Genomic DNA, 16,222 nt, shown 5'->3' with positions numbered 1-16,222 from the left:
TAAAGAACAGGCGAGCAGTGGGCTGCAGAGCTCTTGCAAGCTCACTTCCCTGTAGCTCCACACCTCCACATTTTCCTCATTGCAAACTTGTGATCTTCAGAATTACGTTGACTCAAGTGACATCACTTGAGGACATTTATCAGATTTCACACAGCTCCCTCTGGAGACAATGAAGGCTTTATCCTCCTTTTTCCATACATGCAGTAGTACTTCCCAACACCTGGAAACAGACTTTCCCGTATTTCTTAACTTAGGCAACAACACTGATAATGGAAATACAGTATGTGAAGTTTAGGAAGTCTGTCCCACAGAATGATACAACAAAGGATTGACAGCATGAAGAAACAAAATCCACATAGTTGATGCCAACACACAGCTGTGCTTTGACACACAACCACAAAAAGAATTCTTCACACTTCACACTGAAGTGGCAAAAGAAATGTCCAGATTACAAATCCTGCACCACAGGACGGTGAGACAAAGGTGGGTCTGACAGAACGAAGAGACTCAACTAACAACCTAATACTAGGAGGCCTCCATGACCAGTCTGATGTTGTGCTGCCTGTTAGAAGTCCAGAGTGGCTCAAGTGTGAGTTATTATGAAAGTGCAGCCTGACCAACCTCTCCACATCAGCCTTTAGATGTTATTTACAGGAGCCTGAACATCAGCTTCATTTAATCTAATGTCATTAGTGAGATGTTCCACAGTGAGGGGATCTCTGCTGGAACAAAGACAGCAATCACCCTGATGAGAAAATCCAGCACAGGTCAAGAGGAAGTGTGGATTCCCAAATCTAGCCTGTGATGTTGCAGGATGTATCCCTGATGCCAGGTTAATCCCATCCTCCAGGTATGTGGAGAATTTGAGGTCAGCTATGCAGACTGACACTCTTTGATCCCACAGCACCTTAAAGACAGACTGTCCAGGCTTCAATACCTGTCCATCAAGACTGCAGAAAATTACTGAAACGACAAAAAAGATGAGTAAACACAAGCGACTAAATGACACTCCTCTGTTCAAACAAGTAAACGAAGAGTAAGGAATCCACGGCAGGGGTTCCTTCTGTTAGTCAGGGAGATGATCATTTCAAGGTTTTTAAGGGAAGGACAGAAGTTTAGCAAAATTTGTCAAATAACAACAAAATAAAGGAAATAAATTCAACACAAACACAAAGATGTTAAAGGAAGAGTGGGAAAGTCAGACTGGAAGCTGCAGTGCAGCCATTGCATGCTTGCTGCACAAACCCTGCTTTCTTCCACCATTACGTGCTGAGCTAACGTCAACAAAAACATTTAGAGATGGAATCCTGATTGCTCAGTATCTGCATGTTCCTGCAGCAGTTTGAAAGAGCGCTGCGGTTTCAGCAATTCCACTTAAAATCATACTGGCTCCTTTGTCCAGAACACCAGCTTAACTTCATTAAGTTCTTCTTATTACCAGCAGCTGCAATTAGCCAATCAGTGCGCACCATGTTTATCTACCAGGAGGTCAACAACACTGGGAGGGAGTCAACATGTCACACACATTACATACATATTAGGTTACATGTTCTTATCTAAATATACACAACAAACAAGGACATGTGTTACAAATTCATGGACAATTTTTGCATGGCTCACCCTTCCTGAATTATCGTTTCTGACTCTTAGAAATGTCTGAAATTTCAAAGTAATCATTAGCCTCCATCCTACAGTGACATACTCATTAAGATGACCTCCACTCAATTTGCATGAAGAGTTTAAAAGAACAAGTCTGTGGCAGGAACAAATACATTCACTTAAAATTGATAAATCTATTAAAAATTAACACACAAAAACAATGATTTAGTTTGGCGATGATCCTCTGTGTAGTTTTTTTAATGGTTCCAGCTGTTTGGACTGCTTCTTAAGGGCAATAATGTTGTATTACGATTGATTGATTTACAGTAGAACTGTATCTGTCATCGGACCATATAATTCTGCTGCTTTGCAAAATTATGTTTTCTAAATGAGTTCATTTACAATGTAATAAAGAACTGACAAAATGAGTAACTGAAGCTGTTGTGTAAACACACCTGTCCACGCAACGTAGAATTTTCTACACAATAGTGCACTTCCAACGTTCTGGCAACAGTTGGAGGAAGGCCTCTCCTGTTCCATCGTGCCGAGCCTTATTGTCTGACATCAGTGTTAGACCTTCCGAATGCTCTTGAGGCTGAATGGGAGCAAACTGCTGCTGCAAGCCTGAAGAGTGGAGGCTGTTACAGCAGCACAGTAATGAACATGGTTTTGGAATCCACGTGTTCAACTTATACAATCATATGTGTTTAGAAAGTTTGAGTGTCCACATACTTCTGGCCATATAGTTTATTTCAACATAGTGTATGAAAGCCAGTACAGATGACAGATAGAGAGAAGAAGAAGTCAACACTGGACAGACAGACAGGAAGCTCCATGATTTATTGAGAGAACAACACATCACAGATGAGCTCCAATCTACAGAGGAGAGCTGCAGGAATCAGCTGAGAGGGAGAGTGTCTGAGTGAGAGGCCATTTTCACCTAAAACGCAGACAGTGTCAAACGATGGCACATGTGTCATCTGTAGACACTGTCATGGCTCATAGCTGGAGCCAAGACAGCTCATCCATGGATTGTAGATAATGCAGGGAAATAAATGACCTAGATGAGACTCTGTTTCTTCATGAATGAATTCTCTGCATCACATATCCAAAAATTCAATTATGTCTCCATTGAAATCACATTTACAGCAGTGTAACTTGTTTGGAGGATCAGCAGGAAAGTCCTCTGGCAACAATCGAGCTGCTCGATATCTTTTCAACCCACTATCAACTAGATCTAATCCAATTTGTTCAGATAATAGTAGACATGGTGGCATTTTGTATTTTTCATTATGACTGATTTTAATAATAAGTGTATTATTGTTTTGTTGCCTCGTCGGGGGAAATTAAGGGTCACATCTGGGGCTGTAGTGTGTGAGATGTGCAGAGTTTCAAATATGAACACAGCAGCTCAAATACGCTGCCAAGAGCAGATAGTGACTCGAAATTTTATTCATGTTTGTGGACATCCTACAGTCCTAAGATCCTACAGTCATCATGTTTCCAGTGTGTAAAACTGTGATTTTATTTCTCATCAAAATGATTCATGCAATAACATCTGCACTTTCATGCCACCGCAGAGGTAAAAAAAAATGACGGCAGACTTAAAATGTGGTCTGAAGTGATTTCTTAAGTTTCATTCAGTTAGATATAATAGTTTTAAGAAAGAGTTTCTGCTTGTGACTAAGGCCAAACTTAAAAAATATACAGTATATAGTAAAAATACTGAGTATACATTTATTAAATACTTTAAATTTTGTCCCAATTCATCCATTTTCTAAAATTTCTTTTCAAACTATAATTATGATGCCACCAGAGTGGATAGACTGACTGAAAACAGAGGAAGAACAACATTTCCTCTGCTTCACATGAAGGAAATAAAGCAAGTGAATGGATGGTTAAAAAGTCTGTTTTTGCTTCTTCAATGGTTTGTTCACTTGGTTTTCTGCACAATGACCCAAGAATCAAACTGACATTCTTCAGCTGGATAATCCCTTTGACACACAGAGCACATCTGATGAACAGCGAAGGGTGCGAGCAAAGTTTCATTTAAACGTTCACTGTTGGTGGTGGCAGTCAGGACACAGACTGACAATGTATCCATTAATGACAGTGACATTGACACTGACACTGTCTGCTGTTATGACCGATCTCTACATAATTCTGAATGAGTCTCTCTGTTAGGAAGTGCACGTGTCTGCCAGTCAGCGATGACAGTGCACAACACAAGTATGGAGCTAAGTTATCTGGTCACCGTGATGTGTGCCTCAGGGTTTAGCTGGCCCCATGTGACGTAACCGTGTAAAAATACGTTAATGGCCTTCATTGTGCTACTTCTGCTTGTGCAGGGGGCCTTAACCACAAGCCACCATTGAAAAAAAAAGAGACAAAGAGCCAACTGTGTGGAGGCGAGCTCACGATCTGTAAACTCCTGATATCAAGGGGCCTCCTTCCAAGCTCTCTGCTCCAGCTCAGTCCAGCGTTTCATGTTATCAAAAATCAAAATAAATATATAGAATACAGTAGTGTTTCAAAAGGACCAACATATTTCTAAACTGTCTTTATGCTTCCCAACAAATACACAGATTCAGCTGACATGTTCTATTCAACTGCAGTTATCCCCTTTGCTTGTCTTTGATTTTGTAGCCACAACAGGACGTCTCTTGTGTCTTCTTGTTTAACGAGCTTCACCCTGACCTCCATCTGAACCCACGGAGACACTGCCATACATGACCCCGTCGTGACTTCTGTGACACCTTGGAAATCAAACTGACAGCCTGTTGAGGATGCTGCTTCAGAGGAGCTTCACGTGATGCGGCCACTGTAACTGAAAGTTACAAAATTTCTATTGAGTGCCCCCCACTGGCAGCAGGGAAATCCCCTTTAAGGCAGCCTGAGCTTCTGTTATACAAGGAGAAATTCTAATTTACTACTTCCTGTTTTCCATCCCAGTGTTGAGCCACAAAATAGACATACTGTATAAAGTCCACTCTCACTGCTTTAATTGGGGATGGACCGAATCTTACAAACACTTTCCAGTATAATCCAACAGAATTCAACCACCACAAACAACAGCCCCAAAATGACTTAACAGTTAATAAAACCCTAAGCAACAAAAGCTGAATATGCTTTAAAAAGGCTGAATTTTTCATTCTGTTACATTACATTATGCTGGATGAAACTGGGTGTACCTGAGTAGGGATAAAACACCTCAAGGAGAAGCATGCACAAAAATGAATCTCTATGATGAGTGGAACGAGTTGAATAACTTATTATAGTGACATATTTTAAATATCTGTCCACAATCTTATTCTACCAGCCTTGTTCCCAAGAATTCTTAACAGGTCAGTCAAGTCAAACAATACATTACAATACAATCTAGTTTTATCACAAGCACTGTTTCAAAAGTGAGAAAAAGAAAAACCAAGGCTGAACTACCAACCATGCAAAGTGGGCACTGGGCCCTCAGCTCCTCCTTGCCCTTGGGCCCCTTAACAGGTTAATCAGGCCACTGAAACAGCTCTAACATAGAACACTGTAATGATCATTTATATGCAGCTAAATCAAATAAACCTAATTTACATGAATAACAGTATTCAGAGCAGTTGTTTGGAGTCAAGACATTAAGAAAAGTCTGCCAGTCTACTTTTTTTGTGGCACATCTGTAAAGATGAGAGATGTAAAGAACAGAATATTACCCAACAGTGTTTAAACCTGATAGGAACAACATTCACTATTTCTACAAGCTGGTAAGACTGTGGGAAATGAATAAGCAGACCAATATGTAGATGTTGACCTCTAAAAATAAAACCATGCTACATCAACTATAATGACTTAATGACATGCAGTTTTAAAACTTCGGAACTTCTGTGCCATCTGATAAAACCATGTTTTAAAAAAAGCACTATTTACCAGGCACACACTGATGTGTTTGGTGGTCCATGTTCTCATCATGTACTGGAGGAGTGGAGTTGGTACAATGGGACAATCTGCCAAAGTCTCAATGCATTCCTTTAACAAGATGGAAACTTAACTCTGGATGTACCAGGATTCTACTCCTGAGACTATTTCTGGACTGCTGGGTTAAGCCTATCTGACTCTAAACACTGAGACTATTTTGGACCTTAGAACAATAAAGAACTGGTGTCTGGAGGTGAACAGCGAAAGGTTGAACTGGTTGTCTGCTGGGTTGACTGCCATGTCTGTACAGGGACAGACATTACAGTTATATGAGAAATACCAAGCACACTTTACCCAAATATGGTCTGAACTGAAAATAATGACACAAGTTGTTGAGTATGCCAGACTATTACTTCATATTTCCAGCAATAACAGCACAATCCCTGTATAACATCACACCACATAAACAAAGTAAACCTTGGTAGTGATTTTGGTGTGTGCAGAAGCACAACAACTTGCAAGCTGACAACCTGTCTGTGCATGCCTGAAGATCTGTGACACCGTGTTACCTTGTGCAGGTTCCCCTTGGAGTCTCCCAGGAAGGCAATGGTATGTCCTGCCCTTACACTGACAGCCACCGCAGTGAGACGGGCAGACGGGCTGTCCAATATAGTCTCTGCTTCTACGGCCATCCTGCTGGCCATCGGGCTGGGGGTGTGGTCAGAGCCGCAGGGATAAGCATCCAGAGTGTTCTAATAGAGGGGACACAGGAGAGACCAATCAGTGTGTGAGATTCTGACATGCCATGTTCAGATACCATGAAGATTTGACTAAAAAAATGAATTAACATCACATCATATTGCATGTGAAATGTAAAGGATACTGTGTTTAGTCCAAAAAGAAACCCTTCAAATGATCTGTTATTCATGTCTCAGCAAGTCAGCCAGTTACCAAAAATAAAGCAGCAGTGTTCTATTGTGGTAACTAAAATCCCAGCAGGATTTATTGTGGAGGGGCTGGGGTTTGGGAACAAACTATCACTGGATTCCAGTGACTTCTACACTCTGTGCTTTAAAGCTCAAAGACAATTTGTTTTTGCTTCCACAGTTTGGCAGGAGGGAGTCTTTGCTCTGGCGGGATGGTTGTTGTTTTTTGTTCTGGGCAATTTATTTTTCGCCGAGAACATTTGAAAGTGGGGTCATTGCTGCATCATTGGTAATCTTAGGAAGTAGAGGCAATGAACCTGAGAGCTCTGCCTGTTGAAGGGTACTTGTTTTGATGGACTGCATGTAGTTGGCTGGTCTGTTGTTATGAATGGACCCCTTATTTGGCATGCTCTTAAAAAATAGACTGCTGATATACGAGCACTGCTGAACTCCCATCACACAATCCAACTCCAGTACCACTGAAAAACTGATTTCACCACTGCACCAAACTGTCCAACTTTAAACTTGGTTCTAATAACATTGCTAAAAAGTGTCCAAATAGCTATATATAGGCCTCAGTGAGTATTGATTAAAGGAGTGCCTGAGGGTTAAGTTAACCACAGGGAGTGAAGTTCAGTTTAGACAGCCTGTTCTGTCCACATCATGAGAACCCAACCATTAGAGGAAAACAAGGAAGGAAGACTGTATGCTAAGAATAGCCCCAAACTATATTATGACTACTGAAATAGTTATGAAGTTATGATGTCCAGACTAGGAACATGGCCTGGAAGCTGGCGTGTCACTGACTGCCAGGCTGATGGGAGCCGCTGATTACACTGTAATGGCACATGCTGACGAGTGCTGCGCAGACTGCTATCATCTAGACATTTGCCCATAAGCACTGAGGGCAGCAATAACTGCAAGGGAGTAAGATAACAAAAAAGATTGATAGTTGCATTACGGCTACTAATGCTTGGAGTCCTAAATCCTGATCATCAGTAACAAATCATGTTCCCCACAGCTTAGACCTTGCGTGAGAGTCCGTCCCTGACGCAGATGGACTGTCCTGGCAAAGACTGAACAGGGATGAAGCTGCTTTGGTGTTGTTTGTGCACTGGGATCCAATTGAGATTTGACATCTTAATGACACTGTAAATCTCTTTTCAGCTCCAAATCTCCCGTCACTGTTCTCCTCTAGCCATATTGTGTGCTTTGATTCCCCTTTTTTCCACGTGCACTTCAAAGTCATGCTGTACATTCATTTCTGTCCCATTCCACTTCCTAGCCCACCTATTTCCCTTTCTTTCACCTTTTGCTTCTAAATTCCTCCTCCACTGTGTCTGTATCCCTCAATGTCTTATTCTTTTACTCCTTCAGAACCTCACCTCTGTCTGGTGTTTCTTCATCCGCCCTTGTCAGGGCTTGTTAAACATTACCCTCAACCCCACCCCACTAAGTAGAGCTAATACCACCGATCGATCCCTCCCTGGCCAGCAATTCTATTAAATTACACTGTTGCAGGTTGAGGGGTCAGTGCTGCTCTACGTCCTCAACACAGGAGGAAGTGATAATAGAGGAGGATGTCAAACTAGTCTACAATGTCCGTCCAAATGCAATGTTCACGTACACACACATAAACACAACACATAGTCAGAATCTTCAGAGTTGGTGTTATTAGAGGACCACTCTAATTCAATCCCTCCTCCGCAGCACTGCATTTGTCTGTTAGAAAAATGTCAAATCTAATTTCATCCTCACTGATACAAAGGTCACTTTGCTGCAATAGGACAGCCCTGGACAGCTTCAGATGCATGGCACCAGCTTTGGCAGATGAAAGCTTTTATTCAGTATTGCTGTCAAAGAAAAAACATTACTTCTCTAAAAAAGAAAAAAAGGTCAGACAGCATGTTCTTCTGTAATGACAATAACAATGAAAACAAGGAGGAGAATGTCAAGTATACTGGGTTATTTAGTGATTTCACGGTGTTCCTCTCTGCCTTATGTTTATGTGAACATTTTCATTCGGACAAAGAAAACATACTCCAATACATAATAGCACTGGCCATTGTTCAATGCAAGGGCATTCAACGCAAGGTCACTCTTAGCATGTACGCTGCTTTCAGTAACACTTTGTCACACAAACATACAATTACACATAGTGACGTGGGAGTGGAGCAGTGTAACTGCTATCTGGTTCAGTATATTGACCACTGTGTGGTTTGCTGGAGAAAGTGGTGATAAGTCCCTCGCTCAAGTGAATCTCAGTCATAAAATGCACTCTGACCCACTGCCTGATCTGTTGCCATATCAGTGTCAGGGTATTGTCCCCTTTGTTACACAGTGTGGATGTAACTAGCAAGCCGCTCTGAGTGGATCATCTAAAATAATTTTCTTGTAGAGTTTTATAGTTTTATATATATAGTGGATGTAGGCCATCTAACCTGGAACAAAAGCCACCTAAATGAAATAAAATCTTAATCTTATTCAATCAGTGTAGCTATTGTTTAGGTTGATCGACTAAATTGATCTCATACATAGTGTGTTAGGGTCACAGTACTTTACCACCTCTGCAAAACAATGTCCTGAAGAAATGTTGAAATCAGGACATTATGATGTAAAGATCGCAGACAAGTATAGTGGCTGTTTGCTACCTGTTAAAAATGGAACAACCTTACAGCAAAGGCATCAGGACATAGTTTAGGATAAGGCTGCATGGGTTGCATTCTAACTGATTTGAACCTCTTATGTATTGGTGCTTATTTGTTCACGCTTTGATTTATTTATTTATTTATTTATTTATTTTTAAGGCGACAGCACTGATTGATAACTATATGACAAGCAACCTGTTGATCTCACCTCTGGCAGGTTGGCACAGTTGGATTTGACTTCATACTCAATATAGGCTGCTTCCACTCCTGCTTCTTTACCCATCTGTGTGTAGCACAGATCTCTGGTGGAGTTAATCCTGCGGTCCACATCTTCCAAGCTAAACATGCAGAGGGCTGAGTCCTCACTGGGCTGAGTTGATGAAGCCAAACGAGTGGAGAAGACACCAAGAAGAGTTTCTGAGGCTGGACTCACTACACCGTCCTTGTTGAGGCCAAGCTGGACAGCTTGCAAGAGGTTGTAAATTTTTCCTGTCCTGGAACGACATGTCAAGGGTACTTCCACATAGGAGTAATAGGCCTGGTCATCCAAACAAACACGAGAGACATAGGTGCGGTACTCTCGTGACTGTGACTTTAGGTCCCGCCTATAGAAGAGGAAATATACATGTTGACGGTGGGCGAATGATGCTACAAAATGATGGTCGTATTCTGAGAGACGACCAGCCACAGCCAACTTGGCAGTCTCCTCGTAAGAAAAGACAGGTTCCTGGGCAAGGTTTCTTGTGGAAATAGGTGGGTGGCTGCTGGTGTAACCCCGCCCCACAAACAGTACTGGTTGCCTATCTGGATGCGAGCGAACCACAAGTCCCACGGTGCTAACGTTGGGGTGGTTAGCTGCTACATATTGAGTATCCACCGGCCTCTCTGTAGAGAAAAGTACCACATCCACAGAATCCAGGCTACGTTTCTGGCAAATTCCTTGGTTGACACTTCCGCAGGTAATAAGCTCCATGGAATACGGGTCAACCAGCAGGAGCTTATTGTGGTTGCTGGTGACCCTAGCCTGAGGGCAATTGCTCTCAGTTACAGGAGGCAAGCACTCCCGGCTATCTGTGACAGGTCCAGTGTCATCCTGCAGTTCAAGTTGGAGGAATCGATCCAACTGGAACAGGCGATCTCGGGCCCCAACATAGACACGACTGACACTTGGGTCAGGATGCAGGGCTAAGTGCTCAAACAGAGTGTCATTGCGGACAAAGGTGGGGTAAAGACTCAAAGAGGAGTGCAATCCTTGAACAACGCCACTAAGTAATGAGGTGAAGGGCCAGCCAACGGCTAGCAGCAGGACAGACAGCAGTGTTCGGACTGCTAACACTGAAAGATGACGCACCATCCCCGGAGGCATGGCAGCAGAGCTGGTGGAGAGAAGACAGTACACAGTGTTAGAAAGTGTGTCTCTATTCACTAGAACAGGAGCTGTCAACAGACCTCCAAACACATACAAGCCATGGATCCCCATGCCCACATTTAGTTCTAGAAACCCTTATGGATACATTTTAAGTAAATTGCTGCATATTAAAACTGTTCAAGACCCCCTTGAACAGTGGTTCCCAAGCAAGGAGCCATGGACCGCTACCAGGCCACAGAGTAAGAAAAGTGATGGGATTCATCAGTCACACCCTGTTTCTGAACTGAGGCACTGTAGGTTATCAGTATGTGAGGCCTTCTTACCTACAGTACATGTGCTGCGTTCCCATAACTGCTGCAACAAGCTAGCTAATGCTGGGATAAGATCCCTCCCTGCTGTGTTGGTTGTTCTCTACCATGACACACTACAGGGGCTGAAACAAACATTTGTTGGCCAAGGCCACCCTGACACAATTTTGGCCAACCAAGGTGAGCAGGTGCTGCCCAATCACCAGTGACCCCCCTCCCACGCCAACAGGGTTCAGTTTGGTACTTTGATGTTTATGCACAAGTCTGATTTCTCTGCAGATTAAAGTGGAAGGACAACTAATAAAACTATGAAGTGTTTGATAAGATTAACAATTGTGTCTATTTCAGAATCTATGATTAACAGTTTGAAAAAAACCTTAGAATGACTCCATCAACATAATCAACTATCTGATACTGGCGCTCCTCACCATTTGTTTCCAGTGGTGTTTTATAGAGGCATGTCACCTCTTGACCTCCCAGCAGCTCAGGTTTAAAAACACATCCTTTGGACACAACCTGTAACACAAAGGAAAGAGAAGACACATCAGTATACTCTATACTTAAACACCCAGAGTCATTTATGGCCACGTATGCACGTATGACAAACCTCATCCAAGAACATACTACAACCACAAGCCTGTGCGTCGGCTACAAACACAGACTCTGACGTTCAAACACCTTGTATTTTTTGGCATCACTGCAGTCCACTAAAAGCCGTGGGAAGCTCATACCCATTGAAATTCCTGTCAGACCTATGTCTGACTGGCTACATCCGTTTTTGCAAGTAAAAAAGCCCTCAGCAGAGGCCAAGTCAAGTAGTGTCAGTCCAAGAGGGCTTTCAGTGCCACACACGCTGTCCCAGTATACAATCCTCCCTCATTGCTAGGATACAAGGTACAAAACCCTTTGGCTTCATAGTCCCTGCCAAAAAAACAAGTTGCTGTGAGGTAAAAGAAGATGGCATGAGAACCTTGAGAGTGGTACAGTTCCCTTAATTGTGCACCTGAATCTGTGGTTTCACAATTGATATGTCAAATATTGTCATGTCTCCAGTTACCACTGCTAAATTGCACTCAGTTCTCATTTTCACTCCATATACAGTATATCCTCCTTTTTCCTGCTCATAATCTCCCTCTTCTTTCAATCCACCTCTCCTCCTCCATTGCCTCCCAACACTCCATCACTGGCACAGAAGCAGGATTATCTCTTACGAGTTCAGGCGGCTCTCCAGCGGGCTTAACCAAAGGGGAGGTTGGGAAAAAAGACAGAGACGGACTGAAAAAGACACTATTCACCTCACTGAATGGACCGATCCTCATCCAGTACACGCAAGCGCACGCACACACAAACACACGCACACGCGCACACACACACACACACACACACACACACACACACACACACACCTTTTTCCGTGCCACACTAGAAGCATTAGAAAGCTTGCTTTGTTGGTTGCAATCTCTTGTGTGTGGGAATGAGGGTAAAAACCTGGCAACAGGCCAAAGATGAAAAGAAAGGACACAAAAACTATTCAGAAGAGTGCAATAATTCTGATCATTGTTATCATTTGTTTTTCCACTCGATGGCATGCTCATGTAGAACTACCTCCAGTTCCAATACTAGCAGAGGCACAGGGGTCAAGCAGACTGATTGCTGCCTCTGTGACTGACCCCAAAATCATCAAATCTAAACCAAAAAACAGTCTCTCTCCTCTGACCCCTGGGGGTGGAAGAGCAAGTTTTCAATAACTGGTTCGGAAGCTGCACCTCAGTGGCTAAACTCTGCAGTCAGCATGTCACAACTCTGGTGGAAAGGAGCTTTACAGCACTGTGCAGATAATCCTGAAAGCACTGGTCCGGAGGCTAACGGAGCAGAGACAGGAATGACCGGCATGTTAACTTGTAGAAGCAGTAGTTCAACAAATACAGGGCTTCTCCTGTTTCCTACTCTTGCCAGTGGTTTCTGGAGATTGGATGTATATTACTCCATCTTGGGTAACAGTGTCGATTTGAGCACAGGGTTGTCTTCTCCAATAACTCTCAAAATGTGGACGCTGTCACTCCATTCATCCAAGAGTAACAGGCCAGTCAGATCCTCATTTATCTTAATTTGCTATTTGCTAAAAGCTACAAATCAAATAGCTGAAAACTACAGTAAACTGGGCTGCCATCACTCTGGCACGAGCTCATTTGGAAGAGGTTTCCCTTCCCTGCAGTGAATAATCCAATCACACCCAACTTCATTCAGAGTTTGAGACATATGAGAACAAGGGAATGGACTCCTGATTCAATTCTCTCACGTTAAAAATCACATTTCGCCTCGAGTGGAAGTTTTTTTTTTGTGTGTGTGTGTCTGTGACTTCAGCAAGCCAAAAGGTATCAGTTTGATGAGAGGAGAGAGGCGGAAATGTTGCCTGTAATTGCTTTATTTGCCCTTTACTTTTAGGTAATGGACTCCACCTTGTTGCAGCCCTGTCTGCAGACAAGTATCTTAACTCAGTTCATATGCATGTTAAGATATAGAGCATATATTCCAGCAAAAACAGGTCACGACAGTTTGACAAAGAGTGTGTTTAGTATATGAAGGACGCACAGCAAACAGACGTGATGAAGTCATGACACATTTCAAGATAAATGGCACTTTATCACATATGAAGAAAAAGGTCAGTCCAACCTACTCAGTGTCATGAATTCACTTTATCATGCTATGAATAATACCAGTAACGAACTGCTGCTATCAGTAGTCAACCTACTGCTTTACAAACAGAAAAGTGTGTATTTGTTGTGACCTGTAGTTGGCTTGGATTGTGTCATTTTCCTCAACAAACTGTAATACCGTTCTCTTGGAAGGTGCCTGACGCTAAGCTCAATGAAATTTTTAGTGCAGTGGCATTGTTATCACCTGGAATATGAAATGTTCCTACTGGACAGCAGTAGTAATATGCCTCCACCAACACTGCCCCATGTACAATCCTGATTCCAGCACAGAATACAACAGCGGAGACCCTGAACTGTTGAGCGACTCAAGTTGTATATCGAACAAGAATGGGAAAGAAATTCCGTTCTCGAATGCTGAGTAGTTAAAAGAAAAGGTAATGTAAAACAACAGCAAGCATGAAACTGCCCCAACTTTTTTGGAAAGAGAATGAGTTTTGTGTATGTTTCTGAAAAACTGTCTTTGTGCTGTCTTCAACTGAATATAGGTTGAAAAGAATTTGCAAATGCTTGCCTTCTGGTGAATGCAATAGTGGTGGTGACTGGTGTTGGGTAGACAGTGTTGGGGTGTGAAGGGTTGGGTAGTGCTGAGTCATCTGGACCTTCAAAGGTGGATATGTTGACCAACCATGTTCCTCTCCTGACATTGACAAAGTTCAGATGGTAGCCACATATCCTTTCAGTCATTCAAATGACTCATTGTCTCATGTTGAAGAAGGCAGGGCCATGCCAGACTGATGAACCATGGGAGGATGGTTTCAAAAGAGTTTTGAGACTGAACCAGGTTTATAAAGGCAAGATTAAGTGTAAATACATTCTTGTACCAATGTTTTGTTCAGAGGACAGGTAGCTGTGGAGCCCACATCAAGTTGACAGGACCATCAGAGTGGGATCCCCCTAGGACTAACCAAAGTCTATCAACCCCAACCCACCACAAATGAACTGGACAGGAGCCTGAGCAGCAGCCAAAAGACCCCACAACACAACGAAGCATTCCTGAGAGGCACATTCAATTGAACCATCATCCGCTTCATTGAGTCCAGCCTTAATTTTCAATTCAGCTATCCTACATTCTGGAGACGACAGAGAAGGACAACAGCAGGGAGGGGTATGGAGGATATTTGAAGTGCAAAAAGCTGGCAGAGTGACATTAGCAAACAGAAACGGGGTTACAGGAAGACAATGGTGAAAGGGGAAGATGGGGGTGAGACAGAGAAGGGGGAAACGATGAGGGAAATCTCACAAACAAGAGCTCACAAGCCTCAGTGCTCACTGGGAACTGATGGAATGTGACTAATGATAATAAGCCAGAGAGAGAGAGAGAGAGAGAGAGAGAGAGAGAGAGAGAGAGAGAGAGAGAGAGAGAGAGGGGTGGGGGGGTGCCATTAATTATAGTGCCTTCCCATAATGCTCCATTCAACACCCACTCATTTGCAGAACAAGGGGGAGGGGAAATAAAGCTAGTTTCTAATTAGTGACATGATTGTGAGCATAAACACACAAACGTGCACGAGCACACACACACGCCTATAATGAGAAGTCCTCCTCTGTACACTTTAAACAAATAAACACACTCCAAAATGCCCAGACACACACACACATGTGGAGGAATAGTGGGACTCAGCGAGGCCTTAGGTGAATGCAGCCATCTGCAATCAGTCATTGCCTTTACATCAACAAACAGTGTTTACAAAGGATGCTTTAGCGGCTGTAAGAGCCCACGGTGTTCAATTACACAAACACTGGCCGTCAACATCCTCCTCCTGCTTCTCCACAACACAACTGTTACTGCTGTGATATACAAGCTGTGTAAACCATTAGGGCTACTTCCTAACACCTAGCAGGAAGGACACTGGGGCTCTGCAAATGTTCACTGTTGTCTCTCTGGACTCCCAGAGACAGAACATATCAGACTACAGAAGTTTAAGAGTAGTTCTCAATGTTCAACCTGAAAGCACAGGGTCTCCTGAATAATGCAACAATGCTATAGGTGTGTGTTATGAGAATTAGTTTGAATTATTAATACCTACATATAGGGGGTTACATATAGGGGTGCAAATAAGTGCTACGCAGGTCCACATTCATGACAAAAATCAGAAATATTGTACAGTTGTTTCAAAATGTGCCTTTGCATGCCAGGCAGCACCTGAAGTGGGTCTGGAATATAGAATGACAGCAACTGTCACTGTCAGTACATGTCAACACATTTGAGCCAATGAAGTAACCTGAGAGATGTCCAAGATACAGCAGACATGAAGTAATGTTTTTGAACATTGCTGCTCATCAGCACGGTCAAACTGATAGGACATGAACGCAGCATTCAGCTTGCTGTTAGTGGAACACACAACAGAAGGTGACACTCAGCGAATGGATGTTTTGCACTAAAACGCATGTTACTATGACTCTCATAGTCAACTTCTCACCTTATGTTTTTTCGTACACACGCTCACACTTTTGACCTAGATCTTTTCAAACATACCTGTCCATTCTTTGTTAAAGATTTGGTGACCGGGGGAGTTCCATATCTATGAAAGAAGCTCTCCCACCGTCACTCACCTTACATGTGAAAATCACTGAGAACAATGACGCTCAGGATATTCACGCAGACAGCTGAGATACAACCTCTCGTGTTAATGTGTTTCATTTGAACCCACCACAGTGTAACAAATAACACTCTTGTGTTTATCAGGAACACTTGCAACATGTCTGTTCCCTCACAAACTTCCTGTGCTACTGGGTGCAATATTTTTCTTCTGAT

The 16,222-nt window shown here is 42.8% G+C and overlaps 1 protein-coding gene across 3 annotated transcripts in view; it reads right to left on the bottom strand.

The window, feature by feature from the left end:
- The window catches only part of plxnb1b (plexin b1b), a 97,503-nt gene that overhangs the window by 29,685 nt on the left and 51,596 nt on the right, over positions 1-16,222 (bottom strand). For all 3 annotated transcript variants that reach the window (XM_076750285.1, XM_076750308.1, XM_076750296.1), the window contains 3 exons: positions 11,179-11,266; positions 9,282-10,449; positions 6,069-6,251 (listed from right to left, as the gene is read on the bottom strand). In XM_076750285.1, coding sequence (XP_076606400.1) covers positions 6,069-6,251; positions 9,282-10,439 — 1,341 coding nt within the window. In that variant the 5' untranslated portion in view covers positions 10,440-10,449; positions 11,179-11,266. The remainder of the gene's footprint in view (positions 1-6,068; positions 6,252-9,281; positions 10,450-11,178; positions 11,267-16,222) is intronic.

The sequence above is a fragment of the Chaetodon auriga genome, chromosome 2 (genome assembly GCF_051107435.1).
Source record: "Chaetodon auriga isolate fChaAug3 chromosome 2, fChaAug3.hap1, whole genome shotgun sequence".
Taxonomy (NCBI): Eukaryota; Metazoa; Chordata; class Actinopteri; order Chaetodontiformes; family Chaetodontidae; genus Chaetodon; species Chaetodon auriga.
This window is presented reverse-complemented; position numbering and strand designations above follow the sequence as displayed.